The following is a 27,484-nucleotide window of genomic DNA, read 5'->3' as shown; positions in this document are numbered from 1 at the left end:
TCTATACCACTAACGGAAAGCTTAATACTAAAATTTATGATAAAGAGATGATTTTTCATTTTCTATCGTTAATTATCCATTTTTAGATGGTGACGTTCCCTTGTCACTATCTTACGGTGTTTATATATCTCAACTTGTACGATTCGCTCGTGTATGTAACAACGTTTTAGATTTTAACGAGAAAAATTTATGTATTACTGAAAAATTATTACACCAGGGTTTTCGATATCACAAACTAGTCAAAACATTTACTAAATTTTATCATCGGTATAAGGACATCATTCGTAAATATAGCTCAACATGCAGACTTCTTATACGTTTAGGTATTTCACATCCAATTTTTCATGGAAATATTCTTTATAAAGCACAAAAAAATCAGTATTCACCGCAGAAACTAACCAAACCTTTAAATAGACTTATTAAGAAGGGATATAGTTACGATACTGTTGTCATTAAAGATTGCATATTCTTACATCAGACTCGGACTTCTCTTGAATTGAATTTTAAATGTACGTATTGTTATGCGTTTACTTTTCTACATTAGCTAGAGGTATAGGGGAGGGTTGAGATCTCATAAACATGTTTAACCCCGCCGCATTTTTGCGCCTGTCCCAAGTCAGGAGCCTTTGGCCTTTGTTAGTCTTGTATTATTTTAATTTTAGTTTCTTGTGTACAATTTGGAAATTAGTATGGCGTTCATTATCATTGAACTAGTATGTATTTGTTTAGGGGCCAGCTGAAGGACGCCTCCGGGTGCGGAAATTTCTCGTTACATTGAAGACCTGTTGGTTACCTTCTGCTGTTGTTTTTTCTATGGTCGGGTTGTTGTCTCTTTGATACATTCCCCATTTCCATTCTCAATTTTATGTTGAATTTAAAATAAGATGCAGTTGTAGTATCGGCTTTTCAAACCGTGATATCCATGGACTGTCTGAAGATACTTTGCATATATCAACGTCAATTAACTCTCTGAAGAGCCGATACTATTGAATGCGCTAACTGTAATTATTATCTAATTTGTTGTACAATATTCAATAAATAGATACACAGAAAAATCAATTCTTTAGAAATTTCATACTTTTTTTAAAACAGATAACATTTTACACCTATTTTTTTTAAATTTTAGTAGGGGAAATCAATATCCACAAAGCCGAAAATTTAATGGTGAACACTGGAGGCCAGGGTATCATGAATGTTGGGTGTTTTCAAGATAACGGAGGTTTGTAAAATTATACACTTATACCCATTCATGGATTTACAATCTGTCCATACTAGTATCTTGAAATTGCCATGGTCATCTGTTGAGTTAACCTTATTCAAATGATTTTTATAGTTCGCTCTTATGTTGATCTGTTATACAACTGTCCAATGTTAGGGTCAATATTAGATCCCGGTAACATGATTAACATATCCACATTGTGTACGTATGTACCTGTCCCAAGCCAGGAGCATGTTATTCAGTGGATGTCGTTTGTTTATGGTTACATATTAGTTTTTCGTTCATTTTTTATTTAAATAAATCATTTTTTCCCCTTCGGTTTAAACAGTTTTTCAGTTTAGTTTAAACAATATTTTATTCAAATAAATTGAATTGGATTGGGCAACAGGCATAGCCTATGTAAGCCCTCTCCAGTTTTTCGTTATCATATCGGGCTAATTGTCTCATAAGAAATCATACCACATCTTCTTTTTTGTTTTACAAACTTGATTTGGACATATTTGAAAATAGGAATCATGTCTAGAAGATCGTGTAAGTTCACTTTTGTTAACATATTTTTTTTTTGTATTATGCAGGAACTGATCTACAATTAAGTAACACTGAGGAAAGTATGATTTACGAAAGAGAGCAAATTGAGTCTGATATAGAGACAAGTATTATACAAGAAGGTATACTGGGCTGTAATTTGTTTTCAAAGACTTATTTCAATTAATTTATCTACTACTACTAGTAATCTTAAATAACTATTAAAATATTAACGTATTGGTATAGTGACAATTTATATACAACATATATCTGTCTTGGTACAACCACATTTACGAATGTACTTTGCAGAATACATGAATGTAATATATCAATGTTTATCTATTTATGAATACTACTTAACATGATTAAATTATAAACATGGTATCTTTGATCATCTCTTTACTGCAGAAGTTGAGCATTCACATAAAACAAAATTTTTCACCAGCTAGCTATCAGCATGCAAAAAAAGTGAAATGACAAAAAAAAAAGAAACGGGACACGAGGAAAATCCAAAATGAAAAGTCCCTAACCAAATGGCAAAATTAAAATTTAAGCTGAAACACATGAACCTAAAGGATAACAACTGTCATATACCTCACTTAGTACAGGCATTTTCTACAAATGAGTTAAATGTCTATTAGTGTTTGTTTCTTATGAAGGCCTTATTTTGAGACTGATAAAAACAACGTTTGTGTTAATATATTTCAATGCAACTTTATGTTTTATACTTTGTAGAAGATGAAGCATTTTTAATTGAAAGATTTAAAGAAATGCAAGATGTTTTTGTGGAGACAGAGAGATATAGGAAAGCACTCCACATCTTATTTGAAAATAATTTCGAAGTTATAACTGGATTGTCAGGGGAAGGAAAGACGTTTTTAGCAATGAAACTCATTTATGATTTAACTCAAAAAGGACTTGTTTTTAAAGAAATTACAGCAAGTTCTGCCTTTCATGATTTTGAATGCTGTGAAAATACAGTTTTTCTCATGGATGATGCGTTTCAAATTGACAATTCGGATCTACAATGGCGTATTGTTGAAATCCAGAATTTCATAAAATCTAATATTTTTAACAAAAAGAACAATTTTCTCATCATGACATCAAGGAAAGATCCCTTTGTATCTGTCAAAGATAGAATGAAACAATATTGGCTCTTAAACGGAGCCTATACCATAGATTTTACAGAAGTTGGATTGTCAATGGGAGAAAAGCATGATATTATTTTAAAGCATATTGACAGATTTCAACCAAAAGAAAACATCGACGGAATTGATAAAATGAAAATTGCAAAAGAAGTTGCCGAAGTAACCTGTCAAGGTTTTGCCAACTGTGCTTATTTTTTCGTCCGGAACAAAAAATGGTTTAATAAAGGTGTCGATTTTTTCATAGACCCAATTAAAACCATAAGAGATGATGTCGATAGCTTACGAGAATTAGATCCAAAAATATACGTGTTTTTATTATACCTGCTACTCAAAGGCGGTAGAATCAGAGGTACTACGTTGGACACATGTGAAAGTGACAATGAGGTTATAAGTCTTTTACAGAAAATCAAGTATTTCCCAAAAGAAGAATACTGCGCCATTTTAAATGATGCATTGCACCAAGTAGAATACGTTTATGTTAGTAGAGTTGACTCCATAGGAACCTATACGTTTCGACATGATTATATTGTAGAGGCAGTTTGCATATCTTTCAGCAAAATATTACCACGTGAAGCTATTATGAATGTTCCTTTTGACTTTATTTCAACCCGAATTCGTACAGATGATTACAATGCATATATTACAGATATGATAATTTTAAAGCCAGACCGTTACGATGATCTAGCAACAAGATTTATTAGAGAACTTAGTATAGGAAATATCCGAAGCATTTGCGAACATCCGGCAAGTAACGATGCAAGGTTTTCCAAAATGTTTATTTCAAAACTACATTCCAATACAAAAAGCCATTTTTTTATCCAAATAACTGAAAGAGCATACAGGTCAACTTTAAATGGATCTTTGTTGTACTGGTCCGCATCATGTGGGGCTCAACATCTTTGCATGTGTATTTTAGAAAGAGAATTGTATTCAAATATTAAAGATACATTCTGGCTGCGAACACAAGCATCAGCAGCATTAGTTCCTTCTTGCTGGTTCGGATTCAATATCAATATCATAGATGGGTTGTTAAATTTAGGGGCGGACATAAACAGTTCAATACACTCAGAAAGAAGATTTCAAACATATACATCAGACTGCTTGGCGGTCCATGACCAAAAAGGATGGACTCCAGTTCAGTCGGCTGTTTGTGGGAAAAATAGCAAAAAAATACGGTATATTGAAGAATTGATAAAAAGAGGTTGTCATTTTCAGGAAAAAGAAAAGATGCAGAGACCATTAATTCACGCCGTACAGCAGGAGAATTTCAATCTAGTAGAAGCTCTTGTGCAAAATGGAGTTAATATTCATGCAGTAGACATAAGACAATTACCTGCTGTTTATTACGCGATTGAAACAAATCAATTTCTAGTTACTAGTCTTCTTCTTTCAAAAATGACTGAAAATGAAAAACTTACAGTGTTTGTCCACCCTAAAACTTTAGATATGATGCGACTTATAGAAGCATACGTCGACTTTAACAAAAAAGACGAGAATGGAAAAAGCCTGCTGCATCATGCTGAAGACCCGGGAATTGTTGATTTCTTGGTTAATGATAAAAATATGCCTACTGAAATTCTTGACCAGAAAAAACGAACTCCATTATACTATGCAAATAACGTCGATGTTATAACAAAGTTATTAGATCTCGGGGCTTCTAGAGTTGTAGATAAATCAAATGGTGATACTTTGTTACATGTACAGAGGGATTCGACAATCATCGCACATATTCTTCAAATATGTCCGGACACAAGAACATTAGTTAATGAAACAAATGATTTAGGTCTACATGCCATTTTTGCAGCTTCATCAGACGTTCTTAAAATACTTATAAAATACAATGCAAATTTAAACGTACAATGTCCATTTAAAACACAAAGGCAAATAAGTGAAGAATTGTTACTAGAAATACCAAAACGAAGGGGCACATCAGAACAATCGGTTGAAAGAAGTACGTACATTGGATCGGTAGAATATTTAAAATTGAAGGAAGCTAGATATGATTATTTGACAGAATATGTGAAACGAGGCAACGATTTTTCGGAAGCTTCCTATGATAAATCGACCGATAAGAGTTCAACAGATGGTAACACTGAAGACACGAGTCTACCATACACAGAGATTGAAGATTATAATTATTATGACGACTTTCTGCCTACACAAGATTTCACTGTGGTGATGAAACGTGCATCAGAAGGGCGTCTATCACCGGATCTCCTTCAACTATGTCTCGACAATGGATACGACATTAGTATTCAGGATGGTGAAAAACGAACGATAATTCATTACATTATTTTACCACAACGTCGGTTGAAAGAAGTATCGAAACTGCTTCAGATTGTACTCAATCATGCTGAGAAATTGTCAACAGAAAACAAGAATGATATGAGAGACATTTTAAATATCCAAGACGTTAACGGCGATACTGCTCTTCATCTGGCATGTTTATGTTCAACAAAAAACAAACTAAAACAAAACCATGAAAATGTAGTAAAAACTTTATTGGAATCAGGGTCTGATCCAAACATACACAACTATACAAGCGAGATGCCACAGCACATATTGATGCAATGCCGATGTTGTCCTAAGACGAAGATCTTAAAACTTCTATTTTTGCGAACTGTGGATTCGAAAAAATCATCTATGGCAGATAGGCTAATGCAGTATATCTGTAAAACATTTTCGTATTTTAAGAAAATGGATGAAGATGTACTTACTGATATTAAACAGACTTTATCATTTCTGTTGACTGATAGTCAATTGATTATTTCCTTTTTGGAGCATTGTCTAAATATGACGACAGATCCAAACTTAATTGTATTTGTGATTATGAAAGTTGATGCACTAAAAGACATAGAGAAAGACATTGTGGAAATTGCCATGAAGCAAAAAACTCTTTTAAATAGTGGAATCATTTTGACATTCATGTATTCTCACTTGACACAACAAGAACGAAACATTTTTTTCACACACAACAATCTACATTCATTATTCGGATTCGGTGTTAAGAAATTGATAGAAAAAAATACAATAATCAAATACATTGATAACCTATTTAAACAAAATTTGAATGTCAATCTAAAATCAAAAACAGGAGAAACATTTCTATCTTGGACACTAAAGCAAGCACCAAGTCTAAATAGGGCACTCGTCATTAAATTCTTATTAGACAAAGGTGCAAATGCTGTTGGAAAATATTCGATTTGTGAATGTCTTCAGGCAGACGGAGATGATAATGTAATTTTGGAATGTCTTAAGCTTTTGCTACAACATGGGAGCAGCCTCTCTGATGGATGCCCATTGATATGGGCTGTAACCGCATCACCTACTAAATATAAAACACTAGAATTCATTATGGGGCATGATGATACAGACTTCAGGCAGTGCGATGAAAATGGACTCACCGTTTTTCAAATCTTTATTGAACAGCTGAGGTCGCCTAAACAAATTAAAAGTTCAGTACATTTATTTCGCAAACTATTTGAAAATATGGATAACAACGACGCCTTTATATTGACATTAAAAGCACATTTATCTGATTCATTAGTCCTCGAAACTTTACATTATACAAAGATCAATGAAACTGATTCTATCGGCAGAACTCCTCTTCAAAATGTAATTTTCTATTATGAACATGATGAAGGAATAGGGGAACTAGAAATAATCAAACAAATTTTGAAACTGGGTGGGGATGTTCGTTTCAGAGACCATTTAGGACGCAACTTTCTTCACACACTCGTCTCTAGAATGAAATCGGAAACTGTCAACATCCTTCTTTATTATTTATCTACAACAACAACAGAACAAATTCAGGCAGATATCAATTCTCAAGATAACGACATGAACAGTGTTCTCCATCAAGTGTGCTTTATCAATTCTAGAGATAATAAATATGATCTGCTCAACTGTTCTTCGCTTCGAATTTCAATAATGCGAATTTTATTGGCAAATGGTGCCAACATTGATATTGTAAACGCTAAGCATGAATCGGTTTTACATGTTCTTGTTCATTCGTACTTAGCTGCAAAATCTGAACACTACATGTATATACATCCTGTTATAGAACTGATTAATTTGGTAATTTCTCATGGAATAGACACAGAAACAAAAGACATTGACAATCAAACTGCCGTAGATTATATACCGAAACACAATGATGCAATGGATAGTCTCGCTAAAATGATCAGGAATGAGATAAATCCAGAGAAAATTATATTAAAGGAGTCACTACCACAACTGAACGATTGATGATTTCGGAAGTTGTACAACTATCACTGAGGATACTTGTTACAAAAAGCGTGTTCAGATGTATATTGAATTATAAGTACGGGTTAAACTGGTTTAACTTTTATTTTGGCATTGAAAATACTTTCTTGCTATAATGTGAAGAGATAATACATAAAACAAGTTGAATACATAGCTCGTACACATGCTTAATGCTTATTTATGGAATAAAATTCTTAATTGTTAAGTCGTAAGTGCTAATTAAAATAGAATGGTAGGGATAAGTAGTGATATGATTTGAAATTTAAAAGAAATTATCACGGGTTATTTTTATTGTATAAATTAACTGATTTACATGTATGATCGCTTCAACACTTACGTTCAACTGTAACTGCCAATCCAACGAAATTTTCAGATTTGGTTACGTATCATTGATGTATAAAAAAAACCCATTATAATTCATAAGAAAGTATATATTTTGTCCATTTAATTACTCTGAAAATATAGGGAAATCAACTCCAAGTATTAAAACTTATGTAACAAAAATACCAAACTCCAAGATAAATTCTAATCGGAAAGTTTGTAATCAAATGGCAAAATATAAAAGCTCATACAACAAACGAATGGAAAACAACTGTCACATTCCTGAATCGGTACTATAATATCTTATACACAATAAAAAAAAACAGTATATCCAATTGTTTCAAACCATAGTATCAAAGGAAAGTTGATTTCGTTTGAAAAAGTACAGACTTACAAGCAAAACGCATTCTTATTTTTGCAAAAATTAGAGAAACATCGATTTTTGTATTTATCAATGATGATTTTACCCTAAGAATACCCAGTTCAGTGTGCAGTGATCAAATCTCAGAACGACGTTCTAGTGAAAAACAGAAGATGTGGTATGAGTGCAAATGAGACAGCCTTGGATATAACCAAACAACAAACTTTAAAGAGCGACAACATAAATAGTGTCAAATAGTTCAAAAGGGAAAACCAACAGTATAATCTGAAAAAAAACAAGAAAAAGAGAAACACACAATTTTATGTACCACATCAAATAACAACCACTGAACAAGAGACTCGTGACTGAATGTATTTTTTAGATCAATTTCTTAGACATTTAAAAAAACCACCAGGTTCCTAAAAAAAGTAAGTATTCCTTTAAATGCACTGACCGTAGGATAACAAAAATGTTATGTTTGGACTACACGTTTTCAATTTATGTCATAGATTTAAGAAAAGAATATACAATGTATATACAAAATGTATGTATACATTTTCATTAACAGTTAAACAAAACATTTATTTTTGAACATCGTGAAAATAATATTAGAGATCCCCCCCCCCCCCCCCCTCCTTATTGTAATACAAGAAAGCGCTCATATGGTTGATTAGTTTAACGTTTTTTAATGGTATTAAACTTTTATATTAATAATATATTTCTTTGGGTAACCCTCGTACTAAGTTGACTAGGAAAATGCAATACGAAGCTCTAAAAGACTTGCCTCCATGCATTGTTGTAAAATTTACCACGTTACAAAATAGACCAAACGTGTTGCATGAATTGTCAGGATTGCCAGATAGAATGATTTCGAATATGATCCGCAGGTAATAAATTATGAAATGTAAAATTTACGTTTAAGGGGGCTCCTGGGTATAAATGATTTTTTTTCTTATATAGGATTTCGCTATATTTTTTCATAAATGAACTTTATCATATACTTAAAAGAAAATGAAATAAAAAAATGGGGTCACCGTTCATTTAAGCTAAAATCTGCATCTAGAAGAAGCATACATATTTGTTAATGTCCTTTTTTTCTGTTGAACTAATAGGAGAAAAAGAGGAAATATCGAAATAAAAAAATAAAAAAATAACCTAATATAAGAAATCGCTTAAATTTTACAATTATTAAGTTTATGTACAGCTTATTTGAAAACAATAATAAAAAAATATAGGTCACTGATGAGTTAAAAAAGATATTTCAAATTTAAGGCCAAAAAAATGGCATTTTTGCACCAAAGGGAGTTAATTTGGAGCTTTTTCAATTTTTAAAGTCATCAGGGGCCAAACCAAATCATTTTTTGGGTTGTTTTTTGTACCATATCATAAAGTAACAACTAATAGTGTAACAAATAAAATTTGTAATAAAAAAATAAAGGTTTAATTTTTTGCTAAAATTTTTGTACCCACGAGCCACCTTAAATCATTGTTTTGTTTATAATCGACATAAAAAAAGCAGGTAGATTTATAAATTAAAAATCAAAGTTATTTTGTTCAATTAACGTGTTCATCCTAAATAAGGCAACAGTAGTAAACCTGTGTTTGAAATTAATAATTCGATTGAAAGAAAACATATCCGCGTAACAAACTAAAACCGAGTAAAACAAATAAATATTAAGAGGTATTAAGGGCAAAGCAGGAACACTGAAGTGCAACAAAAAAAAACCGCTTAATATACATAGAAACAATATATTTAATAACAACTAATTTATTCCTGACTTGGTACAGAACATTTTAAGAAAAATGATGTGTTGAACCTGATATCATTGCTGACCAAATCTCACGCTTATGACAATGTTAAAATTATCCCAACAGAAATACAGCACAAGCACACGCAATACCATCCACCGTAGAGAAACGCACAGACAAATATAATGAAAGTCGACACAGCATGCCAAAAAAAAAGAAGCTTAATCTCGAACTTCAGACCGTTATGGAATAACCGTTTCACAAATTATATCGGATATGTTCCTTTCATCGTAACTAGAATCCTGTTCCCTTTCATTCATGTGACCTACCGAATTAGACTATTTACCGGATTACTTATAACATAAGCAACATGACGGGTGCTACATGTGGACCAGGATCTGCTTACCTTCCGGATAACCTGAGATCACCCCTTGATTTTGGTCCTCGTGTTGCTTATTCTTTAGTTTTCTTTGTTGTGTCATGTTGTCTATTGTTTGTCCCTCTGGTTTCTTTCGTCTCTCTTTTATACATTAAACACTTACTTTCGTAATACTCGGCCAAGGAATTATCATTACAATGATGTAATGGATAGGCAATTCTATAATTATTTGGACTTAAAACGATAAGACATAACAGATTCAGCAAAACTAACCACAACAATCAATACATTAATGTTGGATGCACAAATACATACTAGTAATCCTTTTCTTCTTTTTTTTTGAATGATTTTTAGCGGTGATCGCTGTCCTATTTTGTCTTTGATTGAACTTAAAATTACAAAAATAGAAATAACTTTAATTTCTGACAATTAATTTTCATATATCTGATAATTCTGTACGTAAAAAAAAAACCATATACACGGTGGGTATGGTTGTCCTGCGAGAGAACGTACTGTGCTGGTGGTTCGGTCCTGACGGGTGCTGGTGATCAATGAAAAAATGTAAACAAAGACGAAAATGATGATTTTTTACGTTTTTACTCATGAAAAATGGAAGAAAACAGTTGATATTTTTCAATTTCGTTTCTAATGGGTTCATATATAAACCATTAAAAAAATGACCCTCTAAACTGTTTCAGTAAGCGTAACCAAAAAATGCTCATTTTCAGAAAATCTCGAACTGAAAAAATAAAACAAAAATGCTCATAGAGTCCGCTTTCTATGCCGCAATCCACACGACAAAACAATTTTGTGAAAAAAACATTGCAATTTTTTGAAATTTAGCATTTTCTCAATTTATTCATGTCCTGATACTGTGCTGGTGGGTCCTGTCATTGTGCTGGTGGGTCCTGATACGGTGCTGGTGATTTTGGATAAGAAGTTGGTCATATTTGAAACAAATGTTACAAAATCAATAAAATTAGCCAGATGATTGTTGCCAACAGGATCTATGACTCCTATTTTAGCTCTTGTGCATCCATTTGGCTGTTTAATATGTGTTTTCAAATGATCTGAACTTGTATTACATAATAACATAAAAGGGCAACATCTTTCGTCCAATATCAGTTCGAAAAAAGTCGAAAAGAAGAGACTTTTTTTAATGTCATGATTATATGTCGCTTTCTAGATCTATGCTTAGCATTTATTTCAGATGACATGGACTCCTCACCCTGATGACCCTGCTGCCTTCATAACTTTATCCGTATACATATATTAATAGATAAACAAGAGGCTGCATGCAACACGTATTTTTGTATTTAAAATGATATGTTGTACATGTAACGAAAGTATTTGTGGTGAATGGAAACTGTGAGGGTCACAATCTTAAATTGCTTATAAATGTTGCTGGAACCAGTTTCGTTATCTGATCTGAATTTTCTGAAATGTGCAAGGTAGATAGACATTTTGATTTTTTTTACTCGGAAATGAACCATTGTGTTGATCCCATGCTAAACATAACAAAAATCTTTGTATAAAGGTCTGTGAATTTTCTACAAAAATAGTGATTTTATTTTCACTAAATTCTCCTTTTCTACTAAATACAATAATGAACTATAAATAATAATGCTTTGCAAGAAGTTTCCCCTTGATATATGTACAAAAGTATATCTCTATTATTCATTGTCTGTGCTGTTTTGATACTATTGCAGTTTGCACATTTCGGAATTGACAGGCTACAGGAGGGGTCATAAACCGTACACGAAAAGATAACATATTGATATAAGTACTTAATTTGCATCTTTGACCCCCACCCAGGCTTGTTTTTTTAGGAGCCTGGGGTGTCTAAAAATGGTCGATTACAGACAGCCGAGTACGCATTTTACTTTCCAGGCTTGTTATTGTTGATTGTTAAAGTCCTGAAAACGGATAGATGGAAACAAAAATGTTTGATATATCTGGCTTTAGATTCAGTTTTTTTTAAATATAAATTAAGGCTACATTTTAAGATAATAATTCTATGAATTCACAATATAAAAAAATGCAGAAAAAAAATGAATGAAGTGAAATATCTTAGTAAGGAGTCATTACTACAGAGATGGTGTGTTTGACACACAAAACTTAAAAGCTTAGTGATATTACCAATATTAAAATAAAAGTGTATTTTAGCTGGGTATTTTTTCCATTTACTCATTTTCAATTATAATCAAGGCACATTTTATTTTTATTCATGAAAAATATTTATATATAGAAAAGAAGGACACATTGTTCACTTCCTCCCCAGTAATTCTTTATCAAAAATATTTATTTTGAAATGAAAAAAGCTAAGAAATCTTAATTTTATTAGTGTTCTCTAGGTTAACTCGTCTTCATTCTCTGACATATTCTAGCCTGCACTTTCATAAAATAGTGATTTTTTTTAGTGTTCTATCGAACTTTCGAATTTTTTTTACCTGATAACCGTTTAGGCAGCTACCATTTGATTTTCTGGGGGTGGGGGGGGGGTGGGGGTGGGGGGGGGGGGGCTATGGGTTTTTTTTGGGAAAAAAAGTTTGTTTCCAGGTTTTGGTGAAAATAATAATTTGTTTTGGACCCTGAGAAAAAAAAAATTGTTTGTTTCACCCTCAGCTGCCACTATATGTAATGCTAAAATTGAAAGAAAAAAAATGTTTTCGGTTTGTCGCTAAAAAAATAGATTGTTCTTCGCCGAAGGCGAAAAAAAAAGTTTGCACAGAAAAAAAACCATAGCCCCCCCCCCCCCCCCCCCCCCCCCCCCCCCCCCAGAAAATCCAATGGTTGCTGCCTAAAATAGACAAAAAAAAAAATGTGTTGGAAAAATCTTACAGCAAGTGATTCTTGATAGCTATAAGATACTTTTTTCTTTTACAATACAACTTTTAAATCTTACGGGAAACTGTTCCAAGCTTTCACTGTAACCTCGCTCTAACTTATCCCCATCCCTCCCCCCCCCAAAAAAAAAATACCAAACAAACAAACCCGCATTACTATTGTCATTCTTATAGTCAGCACTCAATTGTTCACAAACAAATGTGTTTTAAGCTGCTAAAGACATGATTCAAACGCTCAGAAAGTCCTTTGTTCTATATTTTTGCTCTCCATGTTTATGCAAAACCTTTTACATTTTTATTTTATGGGTTATTGTTGAAGGTCGTACGATGATGTATGGTTGTTAACACATACTTCATTTGGTTTCTTATAGAAATTTGTCCATTGACAACAAACATACCACATCATCTACTTTATATAAGTATTGTATAAATTACAATGTATTTTGGTGATCTTTCAAAATTATCGTAATCCCGAAAATCGTAAACATATTTTCTTATCTTAAAAGGGGAAAGGAAGGGTTCCATTAACAGGCCAATAAATACGATTACAGTTAGTTTGAAAAATAATTAAACATAGGGGTATTTTTCTCTCATAATAACAGTAAACAGATTCATAACAATGTCAATTTCAAGAAAGCAGACAACAGCTAATAAGTCAATAACAGTACAGCATCAATGATCTTGAATATATGCCACTTTTAACTAAAATATAAAAGCACAGAACCAGGACATAGGAGCACAGAACCAGGACCGTTTTTCTTAAATTGCTGTGTCTATATATTTTGTTGTGTTTGTCGGATACATATGACGTGGCTCTGTAGTTATACATCTCGTCATTATGTTATTGTTCTATCGTTTTTGTAATCCTGTTCTTTCATTTTTGCTTATTTGCTGTGTCTATATGCATTGAAGTGTTTGTTTGATACATATGACGTGGCTATGTACTTTTACAATCCGTCATTGTGTTACTGTGTAATTGTTAATTTTGTAAAAGTGATAAAGATAATAACACAATATTGACTGCTGTACCCTCATTTGTGACATTTTAACCAATTATGTCTGTTTTTTTTTGTTCACAAAAAGTTGTCAATACAATGGAATTTGATGCGACGGTTATACTAGTGAGAGGTTTAGCTTTATTTATTGTCAAACATATTATAATTTTCCCCTATTATGTTACTAAGTTGAATAGACACTTTAAATTACATCTGAATACAATCACCAATTGACTGGGTGTATAGGTAATTTAAAAAAAGTTTACTGTTCCTGAGATACCAACTATTACTCGAAGCATATAGGAAAACATACATTCTTAGTAAAAAAAATTAGTTTATTTAAAAAGAAAAGTGTAGTTGATGCCTTTTCGGGAAGTTTGTTTAATCAAACTTCATTAAAAATATACATATACACCTTTCTTTGAAGATTCCACTCATACCAATATTATTTGGACAATATAAAATATCAACTGTATACAAAACTTTGAACTTTTTGAAAAACTAAGGATTTTCTTATCCCAGGCATTGATTACCTTAGACGTATTTGGCACAACTTTTGGAATTTTGGATCCTCAATGCTCTTCAACTTTGTATTTGTTTGGCTTTATAACTTTTTTGATATGAGCGTCACTGATGAGTCTTATGTAGACGAAAAGCGCGTCTGGCGTACTAAATTATAATCCTGGTACCTTTTGATAGCTATCATAACACTTTGTAGTAAGATTTTAGAAATGTTATTTCGGTGTGCGGTACAACATCAAATAACTGAAGGTACTGTCGAGTACACACTAGTGAGGACATGGCGAGGTATGTTTGAATAATAACTCTCTTTTATACTATAAAATTAGAAGTGCTATAGTTTTTGAGAAGCGGGTTCCTCAAAATATTATTATAATTGTATTCAAATAGCAATTATTACTAGTATTGTCCGATGACATTTTACCTGTTTTGTAATTTTTAATAAAGAAAAAATGAAAACACCCCGTTAATAAACGTTCGAAACACTTTTCTGGATTACCCTTCATTTGGAACACTCAAAGCCGAATGTTCAATATCTCCATCGATCTAGGGTCTAATTTGCTTGAGAGAGAGTTAAAAGTGCACTAGCTACGACATATATGATCGTGTTTGTTCAATCATTAATATAAGTGTCCGATTATTTTAAGGAAAACATTGTAAATTATTTGATTGACTGTTTCGATCCACAAAAAAAAACATTTGAAACATATATAAACGATGATTAACATATAGTTTTGATTTATTATATATTAAAAAGACCTAGAAAAAATCTATTTATGTTTATATTCCTTACATGCCCATCAAAGGTCTTTAGAAGTCACCCTGATAATGGTTTGTTAAATGGTGACACGATTCAAAAATACATATTATCGAGCCCATGCCCTGTAACTTTTTTATTCTAGACTTTTTATAATTTGGATAAATGTTTCACATTGTTATGAATCAAAAATGTGAATTTTGGCAAAAGATCACTCATCCAAACAAACTTCAATCCGTAGGAATTTTTTTTAACATAATAAGTAGCTTTCCAAATCAGAATTTGAATAAATGAGAAAATAGGGGGGGGCAAGACTTATAGTACCTTGTCCTTTAATGAAATAGAACTTAACATAACAAAAGAACGGTTTGATGTGAAAGGAAAGATGATATTTATAAAGACGGATATAAATAATTTATAATTGAAGTTTCTTTCCTCATTTGTAACCGACAAATGAGACTGTAAGATTCAGGGTCCCTTGTTAAGGTTTGTGTAACATGTGATTATAAATAAAATATGTTTAAACCAAAAATTAAAAAAAACACCTAAAAACATGAGCACTTAAGTCAAATTGGTGAATATAAATTTGAAAGCGTGTGTCCCTATAAAACCTTAGTTTCTTCATGATTTAAGAATGTACTAAGGGACATTTTTGAAAGGTTGGTTATCAATCGTATAAAAATCAACATGTGGTATGATAGGCCGTGAGAAAACTCTTAACAATAGTCCAAATGACACAACTCTTAACAATAGTCCAAATGACACAAATATTACAAATTACAGGTCCACCGTACGTCCTTTAACAAATGTTCATACCACATAGTGAACTATAAAAGGCGCGTTTAGTAAAACATTATAAACGAGAAAAACTATACACGGCATAATTTATGTCAGTTTAATGAACGAAAAACAAATATGTAACACTACTGAATTACAAGCTTCTGTCTTGGAACAGAAAATATACCCAGTAGTTGAAAACAATCCACAATTTCGATTCGAAATGAAGATTCTAAGAAAAGTAATATTAACAAAACTCGCTCGGTGTCAATGAAAACAGTAAATCACATTTTTTATATTAAATAAACAGCAAAATAATCAGTCACTATATTACTTAATATGGCGATTGCAAATATTACTTAACCAGAAATAATTTGTTTGCGCTTTACAGCATGGTACGCCGTACTCATAAATCCTTGGCTTTCAACCATTCAACAATTTTTACGTCCATTACTAACAGAAGCAAGTAAACATGCTTATGCTGGGAACAAATTCTGCGTAGAGGTAAAATATTAACCAGAGGTTCCAAGAAGCCTGTAGCTTTCTCTTTTTATTAGTTGGGGGATTAACATATCGAATACTCGTTGGATTTACCTTGCGATACTCGAATACTAGCTCTGTAATAAACATCAACAAAGTAGAAACACATAACTATATCCATTGTGGATTGTTGTCTTATTGACGTTAAACTTTTAACACTTTTACCAAACACTAGACAAGATTCCGAAAAATTCGATAGTTTTATAATTTCGTAATAAAAAAGTCACATAACTCATGTACTATTACGTAAAGCAATTAGCAATAATCTAATCAATTAAATAATTATCATATGCTATGGATTCATTCTTATTCGTAGAATACAAATTTTCGTGGCTTTCATGGGTATAGGTGAACCACGAAATAAAATTTTATAATTTTTAATAGGTTTCTGTTGGTGACCTTCTGCTGTTGTGTTTTTTTTATTTTGGTCGGGTTGTTGTCTCTTTGACACATTCCCCATTTCCATTCTCAATTTTATTGTTGGTAGACTTTGGCGAAACTACGAAATAAAATATACAAGAAAATGTAAGTTTGACTTTATCCATGATAATTGGTACCCAAGAAAATAAATGAATCCACAGTATTGAAAATAGTTATTACTCAATCGACTTTATTTTGGAATTGTAAAGAATCATCGTCAAATTAAAGAGCAACAAAAGGTAGAGTTCTGCATGAATAAAAGGGATGATAATAAGAAATTACTAATTACGGTTGACACAGGATGCAAAGGATTTGTTCTTATCATTTAGAAATATTATCTGTGGCGAATCAATTTATCAACTTTATTACTAGTATGTAACTAACAGTCCTTCTGTTAAACATATTTTTTTTGACAGCGCGAATAACATAATGAGCCAAAAGTGTTATCCTTGGAAATGTGCTCTTGATCATATCTATACCTATTAGGAAGTATTCTAACGAAAATGAAAAAGACAAACAAATAATAGTACACATGACACATGAAACTGATGAGTATTACCTGCAGATTCAATAAGAGGTACTGGGAATGTTGAAATGTTACTTAATCGACTTCATATCATGCGGAAATCGCAATGCAAATTAAACGCAAACATTCGGAACGTATTTTGATAAATTTCGATTACTATATATTTTCCGGAGATGCGCTTTTGATATTCTGTTTTAAGTTAGCAACAACATTAGGCGTGTATCATTTTGGAACTCGATACTTGGTACTACAGAGAAATACTCGAGTACTCGTTGACATCATTACTTTTATAAAGAGATACGAAAGAAACCAGAGGGACAGTCAAACTCATAAATCGAAAATAAATTGACAACGCTATGTCTAAAAATGAAAAAAGACAAACACATACTATCACACATGACACATGTAACTGATGAGTATAAACGGCAGATACAATAAGAGGTACTTGGAGCGAATGGTAAAATGTTACTTCATCGACTTCATATTATGCGGAAATCGCAATGAGAATTAGTGTTTATCAAACTGTTTTTATTTAATAAAGTTTATCTTATAAGGTGTGTAGTTTATTAATTTTTAAATTTTCATATTTTTTTCCGAGGGTCATAGTTAAAAAAAAATTCTCAAATTTAATGAAAATCTCATTATGTATGCATGGTATTGTTAGATCATCCAACGATGGCATTAATAATATTGATTCACTCATAGTCTTTGCATCGGAAATAACCACATTTATTCTCAGACCAATCGTTGGCATAACATAGGTTACGTTTTCCTCGTATATTTATGATGGTATGATTCTAAAACAGTTACAGGTGGGATTGTGATTGATTTTCAGATGATGGAAGCATAATCTTTAAATCAGTTGAATTGAGGTCCAGAGCTGGCATGTTAGTTGTTCCTTGCTAATTTATGTATCATTGTCACTTTGTTAATGTAAATTGGAAATGAGTCAGTAAGACCCGACCACTTCATTCTGACGTTGGATTCAATTCGAGTTTTGACGTAGAGGGTTCGACGACTCAAACTATAACAGCGAAACAAAAAAAAACAATTTACAGCAATACAAAGATTTGTTTTCCAAGGTAAATTCAAAAAATGAGAATGGGTTTTACGATATATAGAGATACAACAACAGAAATAGTAAAAATTGTTAAAAGTGGTAACGTTATTTTTAACTATTGTTAGATTGAATATAACAATATCATTATGTTTTTTTTATATTATTTCTAAATTATTTCAGAAAATCTGCATATAATACTATGAAAAACATCTTGTAATCACAAATTATTGAAAATCTAAGAATATTGATATTCGTTGAGTGTATTCTTACAGATAGAATTCGGAAAATGTGTTAAAGACTGGTTCCGGAGAAATGTAGATGACGGGAGTTGCTGTGTGGAAAAGAAAACGACACTGACTGGTATGGGAATATGTATATATAACTATTCTATCCCTCTTAAAGTCTGTAGTAACCCGTGGATAATTGGTTGTTGTTTTCCATTCTGGTTCCTGTTTGGAGGACCATGTTATACGGTTAGTTATTATCTTATTATTATTGTACTGTTATAAGAATAATTCATACGCATCAGGCTTAACAACGTATTCTTTGAAGTCCCTATCTCTATAATTTGAACCACAGTGAGGCAGGTACAGTGGACTGCAGGCAATAGAAAAAACATGTGCAATCTATGTAAAAAACGCATTTAATGATGAACTTACACCCTCTTTTTAAATTGCGTATATAAGGAACAAGAAATATAGTTATATAAACAAAAAGTGCACAATATAGATATGTATAGAATAACTATCGAAGAATTCATGTAAAAATATTCAATGAGTGACCGCACAACAAATTAATTCACGAATGCGCGTAGCTCAGAGTTAATTATCAGTGTTGTTCGACGAATGCGACTGTGATATAATGAGAAATTTAGCGCTATAAATAAAGGCAACAGTAGTATACCGCTGTTCAAAACTCATAAATCCATGGACAAAAAACAAAATCGGGGTAACAAACTAAAACATTAAACCAGGTTCAATCCACCATATTTACGTTTGAAAATGTCTGTATCAAGTCAGTTGTCCATTCTTTTGAGGTGTTTTGACATTTGATTATCCATTTGATAAGGGACCTTACGATTTAATTTTTCTAGGAGTTCAATATTTTTGTGATTTTATCTTTTGTGTTAGTCACGAGTTGTATATTTTCCGATATTTTAAAAAACTGATAAGCTACTCTTTTTATTACATTTGCAAATGTCTTCTTTTATTGAAATTAAAGTAAAAAATGTAAGGAATTATATCTTGTTCCACGAATTCACAATTTGTTTTGATGCCACATTATATATATTATTATCAATATATTTTGTTTCTCCATTGTCTTCGTTTAATTGTAACCATATCATTGTAGTTGCAATTCCGTGTTCTTGTTTCAGTTGTTAACCTCTTATAATTGATGTATTTCTCTCGATTTTTTGTTTGTAAACCTACTTTGTTTTTCTCTCAATCGTTTTATGACTTTTGAACACGTATTCTAATGTTGCCTTTATCTAACTACCGATTCCTTAATATACAGTCACCATCTTGAAATAACTGTTTTTCATGATGTGTATTTTGTTAATGAATTAATGAAATTTCGATGTTTGTTGCCTCTTATTGGTGTCAGACAGTTTATTCTTTTTCATATTATTCGTAACTTCCTCTTTTTTATATAATAAACTTAACATTGACATCGTAAGATACGTGCATGTTTGACCGTTGTATCTTTTATCATGTATTTCTGTTCAAAGTACATGTAGCGTATTCTTACGAAAAGAAATTCGGGAAACGATCAAATTCATTGTATTGGTATTTTTGTCTCAATAAAGATGAGAATAGAAATTGGGAATGTGTCAAAGAGACAACAACCCGACCCATTAGAAGAAAAAAAACCCCAAAAGGCCACAAATGGGTCTTTCATTAAGCGAGAACCATGCACCAACTGGCCCCATAATATGTACCTGTTCAGTTCTCATATACGTCAAACTAAGCTTAAAAATATATAAATGAACTAAAATCAAATTCACCCAAGACCATACGGCGGGTTCAAACATGTTTTATGAAATTCAAAGCCTTCTCTTTACCTATAGCTATGTAGAAAAAAAGCAAACAGCAAAACGCTCAATAAAACTTAGTCCCGAGTCAGATATCAGAGGAGTGAACAAAAGGAACTATGCAAAATGACAATGATACATAAATAAACAATGTTTATTTTGTATACTTAACTTTTAAAATCGATTTCAATGTTAAACTAAGGTTAATAGTTTGCATAAATAAGTCTGATTAAATTACTTGTGTACCTCTTCATCTTTCCACTTAGGCATTGAAATCAATCCTCCATCTTAATGTGATTGTTTTACGATTATCAAATGTCGAAAACGAAAGAGGATAAACTAATCAGACTAAACAAGTTAGCTTGCCTCATATCTATTTTTTTCAAACTTGGGTATTCAGATTATAAATGTATGTGCATTTTTTTCCATTCAGGTGTTTATGTACTTATAGTTTATTGAATGTACTTTTTAGTGCTTTAAATATAACATTAAAATAAAAGATTTCAAAAATGAGCGAGTCTCATGTCTCGAATTAACACACGAAATTAAAAAAAAGGATAGCATACAACTTATATTTTAAATGACAAAAAAAATCAATTTTTCTTATTGTGAACCTTCCATCATTGTGAAGCACAATTCATTTTATTCTATCTTCAATTTATTAAGTCGCCCATCATGAATCTTACTGTACCTGAGAAAATAGAAGTTTGTTCTCATTGGACAATAAAATCATTTATAAACGTAAAGGAGAAGACACCATTTATGTTATTCCCCCTTTTTTAGCTCACCTGACCCAAAGGGCCAAGTGTGATTTTCTTATCACTTGTCGTTCATCGCCCGTCCTCCGTCGTCCTTTACTTTTACAAATATATTCTCCTCTGAAACTACTGGGCCAAATTTACCCAAACGTGGCCATAATCATCATTGGGGTATCTAGTTTGAAAATTGTGTCCAGTGACCCGGTCAATCAACCAAGATGGCCGCCATGGCTAAAAATAAAACATAGGGATAAAATGTATATTTTGGCTTAGTATATCTCTGAAACCAAAGCATTTATAGCAAACGGGATTAAATTGTTTATCAGGATAAAACCTATTTAGCCTAAAATTCTAAATCGGACAACCCATTATTGAGTTGCGGCACTTGAATTCGTAATTTTAAGAAAAAATTGCTGTTTTTGGTTATTTTCTTAAATATTATTAAAGATAGAGATAAACTGTTAACAGCAAATAAAAATAACAAAACATTTATCATGACCAAAATGGTCTGTTGACCGCTAAACGAGTTATTGCCCATTATAGTCAATTTTTCGTATTTTTTTGTTATCTTTTGCAAAAAATCTTTTCCTCTGAAACTATGAAGACAAATTTAACCAAATTGTCCTCAATCATCATTAGGGTATCTAGTTTAAATATGTGTCCGATGACCCCGCTTGCGAACCAAGATGGCCGACATTGCTAAAAATAGTACATAGGGTTAAATACAGTTTTGACTTTAAAATCTCAGCAACCAAAGCATTTAGAGCTTATCTGACTACATAAATTTGTTCGTTAGGTCAAATTCTATCTGCCCTGATATTGTCAGACCAATCAGGCAACCCGTTGTTGAGTTACTGTTCCTGAATTGGTAATTTTAAGAACATTTTGCAATTTTTCGTTATTGTCTTGAATATTATTATAGATAGAGAAAAATTATACACAGCAATAATGTACTGCAAAGTAAGAAATACATATAAGTAAACATGATCAAATGGTTAATTGACCGCTTAAGGAATTATTGCCCTTTATAGTAAATTTTAAACAATTTATATAAATTTTGTAAATTTTTACAAAATATTTTAAGTACTGGGATATATTCATATGTTCATTATTGATAGAGATAATTGTAAGCAGCACGAATGTTCAGTGAGGTAAGATCTACAAACACATCACCAAAACAAAGTTTTGTTATGAATCCATCTGTGTCCTTCGTTTATGATATGCACATAGACCAAGGTGAGCGACACAGGCTCTTTAGAGCCTCTAGTTGATTAATAGGTTTAGTTGTGACAACATAAAAAAGAAGATGTGGTATGATTGCCAATGAGACAACTATCCACAAAAAATCAAAATGACACAGACATTAACAACTATATGTCACCGTACGGCCTTCAACAATGAGCAAAGCATACCGCATAGTTAGCTATAAAAAAATCCGATAAGACAATGTAAAACAATTCAAACGAGAAAACTAACGGCCTTATTTATGTAAACAAATGAACGAAAAACAAATATGTAACACATAAACAAACGACAACGACTGACTTACAGGCTCCTGACTTGGGACAGGCACATACATAAATAATGTGGCAGGGTTAAACATGTTAGCGGGAGCACAACCCTCCGTATAACAACGATGGAAACTCATGGAGGAGTCATAGGATGCACATTGAAATCAGGAATATGAACTAGTTCATAAAAACATATTCAATCAATTGATAACTGATTTTAATATGCATATTTATTTTTTCAATGTTTACTTGGATGATTGCTAGTTTTTCTGATAAGTCACTCCATCTTCAACCTCATACATAAAGAACAATAAGAAAGTGTGCTATTTAAATGCGTCTCATCTGTTTAAGTAATCGCTTTAAGCAGAATTAAAAGGATGTCAAAAAACAATACATACATTTGCTGTGGTTTCAATAAAATAAGGGTTAACACGTTGTCATTATGTCTCCTGTTTTTGATGACTTATAGCATCAACGATATAACTTTGTAATTCTATAACTTACAGATTTTACAGAGTCTTATACATACATCAGTAACTCGGACACTTGATAGCACAAACAATTGATTGATTGATTGTTGGTTGCTTAACGTCCAGTGGCAAATATTTCATTCATATTCAGGACGAGAACAAGTTCACAATAAATACAATAGGTAGGTTGATCCAATAGAGGCCATCTGGGATGATGGTCAGGGAAATTTGGACTGCCACTGGAAAATGAGGGTATATTGGATAGGGACAGAAACTTTGCCTTGCAACAGGCCACCTACGGACCCCTCAAAGAGTTGTTTCAAGGGTTCTTAACGTGCAATGAGTGTGGCACTCTCTTTACACGAGGCATCGGATTTAACGTCCCCCTTCTGACCGGACGTGACTGCGAACTTGATACATCCCGCACAGCCAAACGGACGCCCCACTTCGGCAAGCGTTTTACTGTCGGTCGAGAGAAGACCAAGTGACCATATTTCTATACCCCAGTCACCCTTGGGGATGATAGCACAAACAAAAAACAGCCAAGACGTGTGGTGGTATTAGATTGAGAACACAATTAATGATAAAAGTTCTATCTCTTACTGGTCATAAGGCTAGAAAGTTCAAAAAGATAGTTACAAATCTGTTTAAATTAACCTCCTGTCAATGCATCTTTTGTAATCATAGGTAAATATGAATGCTCTTAAGAAGTCTGATAATAGCTTTCAGTTCTACAGGTAAAAATAATAAATGCATACAAGGCAATCAATCAACGAAATTCATTATTATATTAACAAAAAAAGAAAAATTACACAACGCCATCAGCTGAAAAAATATGGAAAAACCAATCAACACAACAGCTCTCGATTAGAAGTCAGTTAACTAAAATGCACGGTGCGTATTAAGCTGAAAGCGATATACACATTAAAATTTACAATTAAACTTGTTGACATTGTAATGTTTTAATCAAGCCAATATACATGCCAATATTTTACTGAACCAAGAGATGCCTTTACCTCTCGGCAGCAGATAACAAATTGTGTTAATTAAGCATGTTACCTGATGGCATTTGAAGCTCACCTAATTAATTCTAATAATCATACCACTTTTCGCTAAATTGGATTTCATTTTTTTAACTTTAACTGGCAGCAGTTTTCCTAAATGAATGTTCTTCAGTGATGGTTTTCTAATTACTGTCAACTTTCTTTCACCTTTAAACAAGTGTATTAATCATTATGACTCTTATCTATTAAAATCTGCATGATATGCAACACTATCGCCCCACTAAATGGAAAGCAAATGTTCACGGGCAATTCTACACTGTGTCTTATCTACCCCGGGAAAAGTTTTTGGACTCGATGGTATCTAATATCCGACACACCTTTCTTTATTTTGTCTATTAATGTTCCGTGACCGTGTCGGATATTATATACCATCGAGTCCAAACATTTTTGCCGGTGTAGGTGTAGTTTAGACACAGTGTAATACATAGGTACTGTAAAGTAAAATTCCCAGAAAAAGTTATCCACCTTTCGGAACACTTGCATAAAGAGTGCTTGTACTCGGACTTCTCTTAAACTGAGTTTTACTGTGCGTATTGCTGTGTGTTTATTTATTTTTTAGTTTGGCTAGAAGTATAGGGGAGGCTTGAAACTAACACAACATGTTTAACACTGCTGCGTTTGATAGTCTTGTATGATTTTTAATATTAGTTCATTTATATGTTTCCGAATTTTAGTATGACGTCCGTTATCACTGAACTAGTACACTTTTTTGTTTAAGGGGTAGCTGAAGCACGCCTCCTGGTGCGGGATTTTCTCTGCATTGTGTTGATGACCAATTGGTGACCTTCGACTGTTTCTTGCTCTTTGGTCGGGTTGTCGTCTCTTTCAGTTGACACATTCCCCATTTCCATTCTCAATTTTATTGATTTTAAGTGTGGTAATTGAATACATGTATGTTCCAATGGATACGCAATCAACATATACTGCTGTTCGCAGTGACATATAGTATAATCCATACATCTGTACAAGTGTAATTTTATGTCCACTGTATTTAATTTCGTCATATTAATGTTTTGGTTATCATCTGTTAAAGTCATTAAGTCAAATGACTATCCTGCTATAAGAGATTAGCATTGCATGTTCTCCAAGGTCACATAGTAAATACTTTTATTTGATTTATATGTTTTATTTTTGTAAACAAAGAATTGGAGAATATTTGGAGATTATTTAGGTCAGTTGGAGAATATTTGGAGAATATTTAGGTCAGTTGGAGAATATTTGGAGATTATTTAGGTCAGTTGGAGAATATTTGGAGATCATAGGTATATAAGAGCTCTCTGTTTTAGTGTTTGGAGGGGATTGAAGGCAAGAAAGTTAAGAGCAATACAATGTGAAAAGTCATTTAAAAGAAAATTGAAGGTGAGAAAGGAACTATACATTATGGAACGTTAAAAAGATTTCATTATTCTGGGCAGTTTTTAGCCGATTTTGGGAGAATTTATAGATGTAGAGTTCATAGAAAGCTGTGTCATTACTATTCAACTGTATGTATTTTTGATATTTTGTCCGCTCAGACTGTTGCGTGGTTTAGAACACTATGCCTGTGGCGTTTTTCTTTGGTGTGCACAGTATTGGACACTGTTGCTGATTTTGATGCGGAGTTGTAATGAAATCCATTTGTGATGTGTGAAAGTAATGTGCCAATGAATATATGAACAATGCATTTTGCAAACTGTATGTTATGTAAATATTGTCCGGAATGGAATTTTAATAAATAGATTAGTGAATTTACTTGTATATTTCTTTGACAACAAGACAACGAATTATTGGATCATGTGTTTTTGAATCATCCGTTATTTCAATATACCCGGCCTGACCAGAAAGTTTTATGATACTCGACCGCCATGGCACATCATTTGCCTATTATTAACACGATTTTAATGTCAACCTTATTCAACCTGACCAATTTAAGCAAAAAACCTGTGCTAGCTACGACACGTTTATGATAATTGTTATAACGAGTTTGACAATTCGACATTAAATCGTCCAGATTTTATAATCGTTTTCAATTCATAACTGAGATATCTACCCGCAGATAGGCCAGAAATGAAAAATGTAAAATAACTAAAAAAGAGATCTAACGGACTGATAAATGTACAAAACAATGAACGAAAAACAAATATGATATACAGCAACAAACGAAAAGTATTGAATTACATGTTGCTGACTTGTTACAGGCTCATGCATAATGTGTCGGATATTCTATGAATTGTTACACAAAATTTTGCCGGAATTTTTTTGGGAAATAAGTTATTGCGGAGAAATTTAAATACAACTGTAAAAACTTCTATAGCATCAAAGTCTCTATATTTTGTTTGAGGTGAAATGGTCATTTTTATTTTTATTGTCCAGTACTGAAGTTTTTTTCATGAAAAAAAGATTTGTCATAATGGTACAGAAAAGATCCATATTAAATGGAATAGTAGTGTATAAACTGCATATATCAATAAAAATTACTTTTCATAGACGTTAACAGATATCTTGTAGTTGCCAAAAATAATTGACACTAGTGTTTTCATAGATTTTCTGGCAGTGTTTAATTAGAGACATTTGTTATGATAGTAACTGCACTTAGTCAAACGTACAGATAATTTAGTAATGTCTGTAGTTCAATTAAATGCAGGATGTTTGCGCTTTTTTACCTGTAACACGGAAGAACATTTGCGCTTTAGTCTTTGGTGCACTTGAATTAAATTGACCGGACACATGCGCTTTTAACGTATGATAGATTAACCAAATTTACTTCAATCAAGAAACGATGTTAACACATTCATTGATACATGCAGTTGTCCACGTACAAACCACAAAATCAGAAAGAATATTCAGGCAAACGATAGAGAAAAAGATATTTTCATGGAAGAAACTTTGAAATTTTAGACCTTTTTATTTTTTAAGCAGCAACTTGAACGAGCCCTTACATTTTTACAATAATTACATATGCGGGAATGAACTTTAAACTTCTGACCTTCATGATTGTGTTTTCTGCTTGGTGTTTTGTGAACTTATCTATGCGTTTTGTATTTTTTTTTCTCGCACAGTAGTTGTCGTTTGTCCATCTTTTCTATTAACTAAGGTTTGGAAAGTCTTTCCTCGAATTATGAGGCATGATTGCTCTATTGTATCTTTTCACATTTAGATAAGAAAAAAAATGGTTTGATGTATTAGGCAAAGTTGTTCGAGAGAACAGTTGCATTCTATTTAAAGTGACATTTTCTCTATTCACACAGACTGACATTGATTT

General features: G+C 32.3%; 1 protein-coding gene across 1 annotated transcript; it reads left to right on the top strand.

Moving 5' to 3' along the window:
- The first annotated feature begins 1,135 nt into the window (after nucleotides 1-1,135).
- On the top strand, nucleotides 1,136-7,434 carry LOC134712796 (uncharacterized). The gene is made up of 3 exons (XM_063574669.1): nucleotides 1,136-1,219; nucleotides 1,795-1,887; nucleotides 2,480-7,434. Exons 1-3 carry the CDS (start codon nucleotides 1,162-1,164, stop codon nucleotides 7,138-7,140), a joined length of 4,812 nt encoding a protein of 1,603 aa, XP_063430739.1. The 5' UTR covers nucleotides 1,136-1,161; the 3' UTR covers nucleotides 7,141-7,434.
- The last annotated feature ends 20,050 nt before the right edge of the window (nucleotides 7,435-27,484 follow it).

Source organism: Mytilus trossulus, chromosome 3 (genome assembly GCF_036588685.1).
Source record: "Mytilus trossulus isolate FHL-02 chromosome 3, PNRI_Mtr1.1.1.hap1, whole genome shotgun sequence".
Classification (NCBI taxonomy): domain Eukaryota; kingdom Metazoa; phylum Mollusca; class Bivalvia; order Mytilida; family Mytilidae; genus Mytilus; species Mytilus trossulus.
This window is presented reverse-complemented; position numbering and strand designations above follow the sequence as displayed.